The sequence below is a fragment of the Haliaeetus leucocephalus genome, unplaced genomic scaffold (genome assembly GCF_000737465.1).
Source record: "Haliaeetus leucocephalus isolate CR32 unplaced genomic scaffold, Haliaeetus_leucocephalus-4.0 Scaffold577, whole genome shotgun sequence".
Classification (NCBI taxonomy): Eukaryota; Metazoa; Chordata; class Aves; order Accipitriformes; family Accipitridae; genus Haliaeetus; species Haliaeetus leucocephalus.
The window spans coordinates 1,094,516-1,107,346 of record NW_010973013.1 but is presented as its reverse complement, the minus strand read 5'-3'; the positions used below and the strand labels follow the sequence as shown (position 1 = coordinate 1,107,346).

Below are 12,831 nucleotides of genomic sequence, written 5' to 3'. Positions count from 1 at the left end.
GAAAAGATTTAAGCTATGTGTTTTTAATATTTCCTTAAACATTCAAATAGATCTCTTGGGACACAACTAGTGAAACTCCATGGTATTTAAGGTGCTAAAACTGAACAAAATTAAGACCTATTATAGCTTGTTAAGGTAGTGTTTCTCCCCTTCATAGACGGGAATCTCCATGGAAAAATCTGCTTGCTTCTGAAAACAGGTTCTATGATTCATTAAACAGGTATCATCCTGTTGGGGTTTGAGACTTTGTAATAACCATTTTGACCAGTTCAGGGTTGGACTTTTTCTACATGGATTGGTAATCACCACACGCACCACCAGGTTCCTTTTCACATTTTGTCCTGTTGAGCCGATTTTTGGACTGCTTAGAAGCAGATGGTGTCAAAGACAAATTGAGATGGCTTAAGAACCAGCTATGAATTCATGTTAAATACTGGTTTTCTGGCAGTCGCCACTTGCAAAGGTACAAATTTCTGTTGGATATGCCAGGATTTAGTGAACCATTTGCAGTGTATTGAGAAGCAGGTTTTTAAAAATGTAAGTTTAGATACACAGGAATAGCAATTAATTTTCCAGGTGAGTTTTCACATGTGCTTTCCACAATTTAAGTAAAGATAACAAATAGATTTTGCCTGACAAACATCGGAAAGGAAGAAAAAAAATTTAAAAAAAAAAAGGGGGGGACTTGTTAGACATAAGTGAATGTTTCTGTTGGGAACATTCACAAGTTAGAATTAACATAATGTGTATTTTAAGCTGTAGATCTCAGTTTCACTCTCTGTAGTGGTAGTCATAAAATACTGACATTGAAAGCCTTCAGGTTTTAAGAGCTTTCCATAGGTAAAACATGTTACAAAGCCCCTCAGAAGTACTAAGTCAAATTCCAGCTTTGTTTTTCATGAAGGCAGTCATCGTGGTGACTACTTAATCTTTTGTATGAAAAGTTCCCCTTTTAGCTACTTATCTTGGGTGGTGTTTTCTGCATGTTGGCATGAATAAAATCTTTATCTTGCATGCTTGATTTAAGGTGTTTTAGGGACTATTGAGGTTGCCTTACTGTCCTGTTAGGCAATGCTATGAAAAACCACACGGGAGAGCTCTTTAGCCATTTTAGGATTGAATGATTGGGATGTTTTATTCACTAAATTTCAATAGCTAATGTTTTTCTTAATAGCAACTGCATTCACTATTAATCTTTCTTCTGAGCAAGTTGAAGAAGGAAAAATAGGATAATTTTGCGGGGAAGATGGCTAGATTTGCCTGAGATTAGAAATTATCTAGTTTACAAATTACAGGCTTTCATATTTGAATGAAGAATGTCTTGCATTTCAGAAAGCAAAAATGGAATACATTCTTAAGACTGAGTGGTAGAGTTTATAAAGAGGCTTTCCTATTGAGATTTTTGACAGATAGGAGTATATAGTGTATGATTGGTAGAGCTATCTTTTCTAAGAATTCTAAAGATCTGAAGCAAAAGAAACATGAAGCAGTCTGTGGAGAGCTCTTCTTTAAAGTAATCTCATTAAAATATTAGTCGTCAGTGATTTTATTAAAATATTAAAGTATATTCTTGTTTGGGTTCTTCTATTAAGGCGGGTAATAGGTGCCTGTTACCCATTGCTAGGAATCGCATCTGATTCTTTTTTCAGTCATGTTGGGTAAATGCTGTAATGCCATGGTGTATGGGGACAAAGCAATAGTCAATGGAAATAATCAGAAACTATATATGGAGAATCTGAAAAACTCATGCTATTCTGCGTGGAGTAAGTCAGTGTTCACAGTTTGAGGTCTAAACTGTAGGTAACACTTCAAATTCCAGATATGTGTTGAAGCAGCAATTGCCAAAGATCTCATCTTGAATGTTTTTGAGCTTGGAATTTTTTCATAACAAACTAAGCACGGTTGATATCTAAGGAGTTTTGTAAAAGATCCTAAGCTGTGGTTTGTCTTCATAGCATTAGCGCACACTGTAGATTTTCTGGTGGTTGCGAGGTGAATTCTATTTTCCAGCTTCTTCCGCTATCAAATTATTGAGTATTTTGTCTTCTGTCTTACTTGGTAGATCATGTTTTCATTTCGGTGTGTTTCAAGCAACAATAATGTTGGCAATTTCTCTATTTGAACTTATGCTTAAACAGCTGTAGACTTACATCTAAACAGCTGTAGCAATTGAGTATTGTGATCCCAAATGAAGAACCGAGCTGGTATAACAACACAGGGTGTTCCTGCACCTCTCTGCTTTGATGCAAAGTCCAGCAACAAAGGGACAGTTAATACAATCCCTTCTGCTGACTCTCTTTTGTGTGGTTAACTACTGGCAGTTTTTTCCTAAATGGGTGCCACTAGGCTTGACATAACTAACTTGTCAGTGCACAGAAGTAATCGTGAAGCATTAAAATAAATTCTCGAGAGGTTTCTACCACCTACACTGGAATTAGTGCCTTTTGAAAAGATGAATGGACTCAGGCGTACCAATTTAAAATGTCCTGTCACCATAATTACTTGGTAGCTATGAATGTGTATGAAGGTTTTAATGAATTTTTTTAATGTGCCAGGCTCTTCAATGACACAGGCACACCCTACTGCAGGTTAGGGGGAGGAAAAATAGGCAACTCTTGTGTCCCATGTTGTTTCTTAACATTGTTCGCACTGGGAACCTACAAGAGATAAAAGTATCTGCTGGAGAGCACAAACCTGAGAAAGTTTCTGTGGTACCAAAATGAAATTTTGGTGCACGTGCCCTTTTCTGTTGGGAGTCACGTTTTAAGCATTTTGCTTCCGTTGGCAAATAAGAAAATAGTCCTGTCAGGTTATTAAAGTCATCAAGGCAAGCCAGTATGAGGCTCATTCAGCTCGTACTGAACAAAGACAGTGTATTCAGACAGTTTCTTCATGGATGAACTGCTGTCTTGTAAGGGAAGAAGCATGAAAACTGAAGGTAGTGATTTTGTAAAAACAAACAAAGAAATAAATATATATATATAGGTTCACTATTCTTTTTCTTCTGAGAACAGTTTTTTTGTTAGCTAAATAAAAGTACATAAATAAATGGAAAAACTAAAGCAATGGATATACCGCTTGTGCCCCTCACACCTGCTTTGTTCTGAAAAAAGATAGTTTTATACTGTTTATTTGAGAGAAGGTAGAGTGTACAACTGTGTCTTTCCTGCTGGTTTGTCTTTTTTTGTTCCTGGCCACCTTCCATCATAATAAATAAGACTGCATGTTCAGGTAACAAATCCAGAAAAATGCAGTGTTTAATGAATTCCTTCTATTTGAGAATTTTGAAGTGAGTTGAGGCCAGGCTTTTTTGTTCAGTGAGGCCACATACAAGGACGATGAAATAGGACCCAATTTAGTCTACTAATACCCTGCCCTTCCTTAACGTTAGCATACTTGTGATAATTCTGAACATTGGGGAAACCTCTTGACATGAACTGTCAGCAATTTTATCAACAGCTTATTTTTGGCTTAACATTTTATAAAGCAATGGAGAGAGAATGTTAGCCAAGATGTAAAAAGTAATTAAGAACAGCAGAACATTCCTCCCTCTTTGTCCCACACCACCCACCCATCCATCGCTGCACTGGAGAACCATTTCTGTATTCCTGCTGTTAGGATCTAGGTTCTGTCTCTGCTCATAGCTGTAGGTCTGCAAAGCCCTGTGGAAGTGTAGTAAGTACATGAGTCTGAGTTACACCTTGTATAAACAGAGGGGATCAGAAAAGAGAAGTGAGAAGGTAGAAAACCAGCTGCTTCTGGAATGCGTGTTAAAAACGCAAGATGGTCTTGGTAAGCAAATTTTTGATGTCTTAAGGGAGTATTATGTAAGCAAACATTGAACATGACATAGTCCAAAACCACTAGAGCTTCCTCTCAAGTATTATCTTATAAATCTTGCTCCTGTTACTGTATTTGCTTTCAGTAGCTTTAGAAAGCAATTGATGGAATAATTTAGGTTGGAGGGGAGTTAAAGGTTGCTCAGCCATGTCCTGTCAGATGTTGAAAATCTGCCAGGATGATTCCACAGCATTCATACAGTTACAGCATCAACATGTAGTCATTAGTTAGTGGGAGCGTTTCTTTCAGAGGGCCTCTTTTAAAATGAGTAAGCAATTGAAAAGGGAGAAGGGAAAGTGTTTGACATTTGAAGGCATTGAGCTTTTCATGCCCATTATGAAAAAATCAGAAACCACTGACAGTGAAATCTGTCTGCTACTTGAAAAGTTCTTGTTTTGAACTAATAACTCTTATTCTTTTGGTAATTAATATTTCCAATGTGTGGAAAATGTTCTTGGTTGTTGCTTTCTATTCTGTGTGGTATTTTGGGTCTGCCTGATTTTTTTTTCCCACCCTCTCACTCCCAACATTTTTTTCATTCTGATTCTTTACTATGTTTTCGATAGATGAATGTTAGCAAGTTTGACGGCAAAGTCCTATGTGTCCTGTAATAATAAGTGACTAGTAATTCATGGATGTCTCTTTGTACTGCAGACCAAAATCTACACCAACGGGGCAACCCAGTGCCAATGGAGTACAGTCAGAAGGTCTAGATTATGACAGATTGAAGCAGGTATGTATGTAATGCTTTGAATAGAAAACTTGCGTATAAGGGCTTGTAGATGTCCAATACCAGTTTTTAACTGTTTTGTTAACTAGTTCCAAACTTAAATAATGATTTAGTAATTATTAGTTATTACTTTTCCCCAGACATGTCTCAGTATTCTTAGGAGCTGTAACTGTAGGATGGCAGCTTACACAGCCCCATAACTTTCTCACAGATGCTTGTACTTGCTTTTGCATTAGACAGCACACACAAGGAGGTGTTGATACTATGAATGGAACTGGGAAACCGGTTTGCCTGGAAAACCTTTCCTTCTCTTCTCTATGCAAACAAACAAACAGCAAGCCCTCCGAGCAGTTCTAGCAGAACAAGTATTACTGTGTTTTAATATCAGATATGAGCATCCATGGTCTTGAGTGTGGTGGTGAAAGAGTATCCAGTGATACACCCTTTTGTGTAGCTGTCCTGGCGAAGAGCTGAGGATAGTCTTGTGGGAAGAAGGCGGTAGTTGCCTGCTGTCAGATGAGGAAAAGATGTTGTGGGATGCTTTGTGTTACCTGTAGGTGACAGGCCTTTGTCAAGTACAGTTGCTAAACAGACAAACCGGCGCAACCAGAGGCTCAGCAAGGGATCTCTTTGTGACTTGTATGAAGACAGGAGCTATCAGTTAAGAGCACAAGTGATCTGTAGACTGAGCAGATGTTCCACATTCCTAAGAACAGGAGCACTGAGAGGGGCAAGTGAGCGTAAGGTATTTGTGCTCCTCTGACTACTGAGAAGTCCCCTGTTGCTGAGGAGGCCCTAAGATGATCATCTTTGCTGCTGCTGGTAGGTGCTTTCAGTGCAGATGTCCTTTTGAGAGCAGTTGTTGCCTGAGGCATTGGTCTGATGCTGACCTGAGTAGGCTTGTGTAAAGCGTTTGGAGTTGTCCATGTGCGAGAATGCTACTGTGTATTTTTGCCCTGTTGTGCTTCGTGGTGCACTCTTGGGCTCTTTGGGAACTGTGAGGCCAACGTGCAGCAGGGAAACCTGATTCCCGTGGGTGAGCAGCATTTCAGCATGGTGTCCCTGGTGTAGGTGGCAGTCTTGAAGAGGCGTGGTATGATGGGGGTGGCTGGCCTGCTGGTGGCTTGCTGAGTGATGCTTGGGGAAAAGCAGTACTGCACTTTCTCAGTGCCAGTCTGAGTTGTATGGTATGGGGAGCCGTGTTTGAGGTCTTGCCAGTGCTTTTCCGCCACATTTGTCCATGCTGAGCTGGTGGAAGCTCTTCTTCTTGGGGAGCGTGTTGAGATGGTGCTAGTTAACTTTACTGGCAGAGACTATGAGCACGCAGTGTATTGTGGGTGTGATCTGCCTCTTTTCCAGGCAAGGCTCTGCTGAAGTTGGATCCTTGCCCTTGAAAAGGGGAGCGATGTGCTTGCTGTTGCCGGGGGGCTCTACATTCAGGAGTCTGTAGAGCGGTGGTTGGTTGTACAGGGGGCAGGTTTGAGACTTGGCGGGTTTGGGAGGTGGTTGGTTGTAGGGGTGTGGTGGTGGTGGCAGCAGTGGTTTTTAGAGGGGTGTGAATTGTGGAGTTGGAGGTGAAGGATCTTCCTGAAGGGGCGTTTGGATCAACTGGCTGGTCCCCAAGTAGGGAGGGATGTTCTGGAGCAGGTTCTACATTGTTGGTTGGTTCTAGAGCGGGGGTGGGGAGGTGGGGTGTCTGTTCCAGAGTGAGTTCACGGTTAGTGGTTGGTTCTAGAGCATGGGTTCTGGCTCAGTGGGTTGTTCTAGAGCGGGTTCTGGTATTGTGACTGATTCTAGATCATGGTCTGGCTCTGGATGGTTCTAGAGCAGGTTCTGGCCCAGTGGGTGGTTCTGGAGTGTGTGGGGGGTTGTTCTAGAATGCAGTTGAAGGGGTACTCCTGTCATCTCAAAAGGATTTGTGGTACTCTTGCTACAGCTTCCATGAAATGCTGCTGCTGATAGCAGTCTGGCTGCCTTTATTTAAATTCTGGGGTTTTTTTCTGAGGTGCTTGTTTTTTTTTTTCTTCTCTGTGGATCTTTTGAGTTGAAGGCACAGAGGATGGGGATCCTATCAGCCCATAAAGCACAGCTCTCCCAGGTTTCCAGCATGCCGACTCTCGCTGCCTCTGTTAAGATTCTTTTCTCTGGAGGCAAAATCGTCTCTCACTGTTTCTACTGGACACATGGCAAGCTCTTACTTGCCACTGCTTTTCCCAGTAACTGCTAGCCACGCTGCTGCTCCAGGGCTTTTTCCTGTTTGTCCAAGAGTCTTGTCTAAGACTTGGCGAATTGGGAGACCTGCCTCTGCAGCTTTGGTATGTGCTTTTATGCCAGGAATGACTTCAGGCAGGGAAGGTGTGTCCACGCATATGTCTTCCACTGACAGCTTGTAAAGGACTCAAGTCTAGAGTACACTAGAGTAATTGCACGCTCCATTGCAAACAGCATGCTGACCCCAAAGCTGAAAAAGAAACAGCTGAAATCTTCTGGATGAGTTTCCTGCTGACTACAGAGTTGTCCAGGAGGTGACAGTCTTCTCTGCAGAATTAGACACTACCCCCACTCTGCTTGTAAAAACATTGTCACCAAATTATCAGTTAACATCAGTTAGGCGAAAGGATGGAGAAAACAGCAAGCAGGGGATGGTACTTCACTGTGTCACCTTCATTCCTTCACATTCCAGTTGGTGACTGGGAATACCTTGATAACTTGATCTCCCTTTTTTTTTTTCTTTTTTTCTTTGAATATTTCCTTGGCTTGCAGTTTTTAGTTAGCTACTTTCTTTGCATTCCACATCACATTTTGTCTGTAGCAAAGCTTTCTTAAAGCGATATGCCAAGTTTTTTAGTTCTGGGTTGGGGGTTTTCTTGTTTTTTTGGGGTTGTTTTTTTTTTTTCCCGGGGGCAGGGGTGATGATGTTTTTACTCTTTTTTATTTAGCAATTACATTAGTGCAATATTCTAACTTCAGTATGTCCCTTCTCCTCTCATAAGTTCTACAGGAATCAATTTGTAGAACTTATACAGAAGGTTTTCTCTTCATTGTGCCTGCAGTAAGAATGTTTTAGGGATGCTTTAGATTTTGGGGATTAACTTGGAAGCTAAAGTGTGGGTTAAGGGTTAAAGGTCAGAAGAATTTTGGATTTCTCTCTGCAGAAAATTACAGGTGGGAAAACTAATCTGTTTACATTGCAAAACTAATCTATTATTTATGCTCTGACACCATAGGACATTTTAGATGAAATGAGGAAGGAGTTAACGAAATTAAAGGAAGAACTCATTGATGGTAGGTATCAATCTGCTGCTGCTGTTCAGTCTTCAAGTAAGTAGCTACAGGTGCACAACAATGTAAATATAATGTGTTTCTAGCCCGAGAATGATACATTGGTAACAGTAGCTTTGTTCTTAGTCTGGTGGCATACTTTCATTTGTGACAGACCTGTTCTGATTGATGTGCTTCAGTGTTTTCTTTCCTGTGTGTTTTGTTTTAATAGAACATTGACACCAAGTAGCATCTCTTAAAAGTCGTTGGAGGGATGCTGTATATGAGTGATTTGCAGTTATCCTTAGTATCATGTGGTGGTAGGTGGGTTATTTTTAAATAATCCAGAGCTGCTGAGGTGCATATTTCAAAACTGGTAATACTCAGACTAGGATTGTGCTTCCAGCTTTCAGTCTTCTCTCTGGTCTGTAACATAAGAGTCTGTAATAAAAGAATTCTTAGGATTTTCATTTTTATTTTAACAGAAGTTATTTTCCTAAGTAGCCTTTTGTAGTTAAGGGAAGTCATTGAGAAAGCATAATCTTAAAGGTCCACCAGTCAAGAAGTAAATAAAACTCTGTGTGTGATTAACTACCTTGGTGTGCTTTTTTTTTTTCTTTGTGGAAAGTATCAAAATAAAGTGTGTGTGTGTGTGTGTAAGTCATATTAAACTGATACCACTGCTGGTAAAATATCAGATGTCATGAACTGATGTTGTAGAAGGAGCTGGCTGGTTTTGTGCTACAGAGAATGCAGTGCTTTTCCGTATATTTTGACTGTGCTGTATACCACAGCCTTTTAGAACAGTAAGATGCAAACATGGGAGGGCCCTGAGGCTGCTCTTAAAACAAACAAACAAATTAAAATAAATGAGCCCACACATATGCTCTGTGATAATCCTAGTGGTAGTGAGTGTCATCAGATAAGGTCATAGACTTGCTGGAGATGCAGAACTGAAAAATAAGAAGTTAACAAAAATTTTACAGGAGGAAAAAGGGTACTGCCTGGTTAAGAATGACACTTGTCTGAAGCCACATGAACCTATCTTATGTATAGGTTATTTATGTTATAAGACTGTTGGAGCAGAGTGAGCCTTTAAGTGGTTAGTTGTGTATTCTGGCTTTCTGCCTTGACTGATGATTTGTTAACTTTTCTCTCTCTCCCTCTCTCTCTTTCTCTCTAGCTATCAGACAGGAACTCAGCAAGTCGAATACTGCATAGAAAGACTAGTACTAAGCCGATGTGACTCTTTAACTTGGTATAAAACTGACTACGTTTTGTGAGCTGTTAGAAGAAAACGGAGACAGACAAACATTCGGAAGGAGGGAGAAACAACTTATTCTGAAAAGCTTCAGACACATCACTCTGGTGATATGCTATTCCCCTCCTAGTTTGCAGCTTTTTTCTGACCTTTACAGCAGGGTGGAAAAGACTCTTAAAGTTACTGTAATGATTATGCAGAAATTCCTATACCTATCAGACAAGATCACAGTGCTTTGAAGTATACTCATGTCAAGATAAAATTGCACATGTTTCAGAATTTGTTGTTAAGACAAAAAACAGGGAAAAGCTTGGGAAGGCTTTTCAGAGAGGTTTTCTTTATTAATGAAGGAGTTAGCAAGTTATACTGTTGTACTTCAAATGTATCTCAGGTTTGTCTTCCTATCATATCTGATATTTCCATGAATAATTTAAAAGATCAGATGTGTAGAAGTTCAGTTCACAAAACATGGAATAATTAGAAACGCGCGCTTTTAAAGGGCAATATTTGTAAGTGAATGACCTAGACAGTGATGACATATCAAGGTTTTGGAATTTTATGATAGGAAGCCTCTCTAGTTAGCCTTCATGCAATTTTATAGGAAAATAAAAAAAGCAAATACAGTCCAGAGTTTAAAGATGTAGATGCCTTCCTACATTGTTACAATGCTTTACCAAATCCAAGACTTCTACATAATGCGAATCAGCAGTCAAATGTAAATCATTAGTATGTTGTAGATTTACAGTAGATTTTGGGGCTTTTTTTAGATTTATGCATGTGGACATTTTTGTAATGTAACACAACACAGCCAGCTTTTTAATTAAAAGAAAAATTGCATGTCACAGAGTAGCCTTTTCATTTGTAAGGCTTAATTTATGCCCAGAAAGATGCGGGATGAGGGAGGGGGAAGGTGACACATTTTTATTACTTTCTACACTTTTTCTTCATCTTACATGCATGTGTAATAATGAGGAAAACGTGACTTTTATCAGTAACCATGTTAATGGAACCAGGTACTTAATCCTTTTGTATCTTTTTTTCAGTTTTCTATTTGAAATTCAGTAATACTTCCATAATGGTTCTGAAACTCCCATGTGAACCTAACTCATTTCTCGGTGAGAGAACAAACATGTAGGCATCTGAATTACTGAGGATGCCCCTGTGTAAGTGCGTTATCCTTTACCTTTTTACCATGACCCTCTGCTTCACTCTTTTCTGAGACTCCTTTTTTGATTGTTTAATGAAACAGGACAGCAGTTAGTTACCTTAGAACGACGGAGCATCAGGTCACAGTAAATGCCCCCTTCTCCTGATTTTTCTGCCACCCTCCTTCCAAAAAACTCAAAACCAACAAAAAACTCTACAGCTCCACACAACCCAAACACTGAAAACCAGCAATGGTATGCCGTTGGTTTCAGTCAACAATTTGAGAATAATTTTTAGGGGAGATGATACCTTTCTGTTTCCTGGGGTTTTCAGATTTTATGCTTGTAAATTTTATTTTATTTTTTTAATTTTTTTTAATGTGGTACAGTTCAGTGGAATAGAAATTCTGTGAATTGGATCTGTAGTGCTTTGGACAAAGAATGTGGATCAAAATCTTCCTTTTTCCTTTGCACTGTCAATTTTTCTGAGCCGTAACAGTGCCATGTTTGCTTTGGGATCTGCGCTGATCCAAAAGAAAAGTTTACTTACAACTTTTGGAGAGATTAATGTTTCAGCTTAAAATATATGCAGCTCCATTCATAGGACAAATGCTTTCAATAACATACTGTCTTAAGTGCTGAACACCAAAGCAAAACAGCACTTACAGCTTTGGAAAGGCTTCAATGGGAAATTTTTCTCCAATTCAAACATTTCCTGTTTCTGTAGGTTTAAATTCTAAGAGAAGACTACAGTGGAAATATTGCCTAACTCCATTTATTAATAATTTTTTAAAAAGAAAAAAGAAAAACAAAAACATTTTTCTGCATGCGTTTATTGAAGGCATTAAAAAAAATCCGTAGTAAGCTTGTCAAGTACTGTTTTTCTCAAAACAAGAGGAGGCATTTTCATCTTTGTTGATGTAACTTTTTGTTTTACACGGACTTTTTGAGCATCAAGGACGTTTACCTTTGTCAGAAATCATGTTTGATTTGTTTCTAGGAGAGTTCAGGAGTAGCATAGTGGAATAGCATGAATGGGTATAAGTGGTCCAAATTAAAGGCTGAACTACTAGATTGTGCAAGGAACTGGCTTATGCACTAAACGTTTTGTGCCTTGGTCTACAATTAACATGATTTCTGTTTAAAAGAAAAAGGAACAGATGTCGTCTTTTGTGCTGCTTCTACATACATACTTTCTGTAATCCCAAACTGCCGAATTGGTTCTTTCCAGAAAATTGGATTGAATTAAAGATTACTGTAGACATTTCCTGTCTTACTGACAGTTGCACCGTTTCCAGAGATTTCAGTATTGAAAATGAACTGCAGAAGCTAAGATTATTTTGCATACTGGTAACTTAAGTTCTTTAAAAACCATATTGTGGTGGTTCTGTGCTTTTGTACAATGGATGTCTTAAGCTGAGGGCAGTTTAGGGGATCCTTTCTAATGCCAGGAAGGCGTTGCTTTCCTCAACACTGTGATCTGACCCGTGATAAACCTGCACTATAGACAAGTGGCTACCAAGTCAACTGCAAACCAACTGAATGTAAAAATCTTAGTGCTGGTGCTGAAATCTCTTCAGATAGTCATAATGATTTCCAGTTCATTGTTTTAAAAAGTTAGCGAGCATCAAGTGTCAATCAAAGACTGAAGATGATCACTAATGAATGTTGACTTTTCATGCATTTAGGTTTACCTTCTTTTTAGTTTCTCAGTTCATTCTCTGCTATTTTTATCATATTGTGTCATTTTAAATTTCTTACATGCTAACGTTTTGTTTGAGCGAATGAAATAAAATTGCAATATATACACGTTGCCACCATTTATTTCTGGAACTTTGTAGAAGACTCTCTGAGGTTTACTACTCAAATTCCCCAAATTTTTAATGACCGATTCCTTACTCGTTGATTCCACCCCTCCTTTCTGTTTCTCCATCAGAAGATTCAGTAGAGAAAAGTAAAGACTTGCCTTACTAAGAATGTAATTGCAGGGACTGTGTAACATCCGTGAACGGTAACTGCTGTACATAAATTAAAATCCATTTTAAATGTATGATTTGATTTACATTCTCTCACGGCATACACTTCGGTCTCTGTATCCATGGAGAACTTGGAAGGGAGGGAGGGGGAAAGACTAGGTGAAAAATAATTGCAGTTAGTCTGACTTTTTCTCTTGCTCCTTTTATGTTCTTGACTTATTTTCAATACTGGTAATAAAGACAACCTACCATGAAAGATTAATATAGCTTTCTGTACACTAAGGACAGTTTTGCTCAATTTGTCTTACAGCAGAATATTGAGAGTAGCTGTTTAAATGTCCTTGACTTAGTATCCCGAAAGCTGTACTTCTCTGCTGTTGTTGGTTTTTGTTCAGAGAGGTAATGCAATAATCCTGCTTTGGCAAACCACTGGACCCAGTGCCAATTTTGACACAAACCTTAATGAGTTATAAAGGCTTTTTTTTTAAATAAAATTATCACTAGATTCTAAAATGGTCTGCTATTGTTGGGGTAGTGTTCAGGCATAAGTATAAACATTTCTGATTTAAATTTCTGAACAGTGTTACAAAATCTTATCTGTCAAGTGTCTAGAGATAT

At 39.0% G+C, this 12,831-nt stretch overlaps 1 protein-coding gene across 6 annotated transcripts in view; it reads left to right on the top strand.

Moving 5' to 3' along the window:
- The window catches only part of ENAH (enabled homolog (Drosophila)), a 52,294-nt gene extending 39,866 nt beyond the window's left edge, over positions 1–12,428 (top strand). For 3 of the 6 annotated variants that reach the window (XM_010577713.1, XM_010577712.1, XM_010577710.1), the window contains 3 exons: positions 4,495–4,573; positions 7,798–7,855; positions 9,015–9,380. In XM_010577713.1, coding sequence (XP_010576015.1) covers positions 4,495–4,573; positions 7,798–7,855; positions 9,015–9,052 — 175 coding nt within the window. In that variant the 3' untranslated portion in view covers positions 9,053–9,380. Of the gene's footprint in view, positions 1–157; positions 221–4,494; positions 4,574–7,797; positions 7,856–9,014 lie in introns of all 6 variants that reach the window. The other 3 variants (XM_010577711.1, XM_010577708.1, XM_010577709.1) reach the window with 2 other exon arrangements.
- The last annotated feature ends 403 nt before the right edge of the window (positions 12,429–12,831 follow it).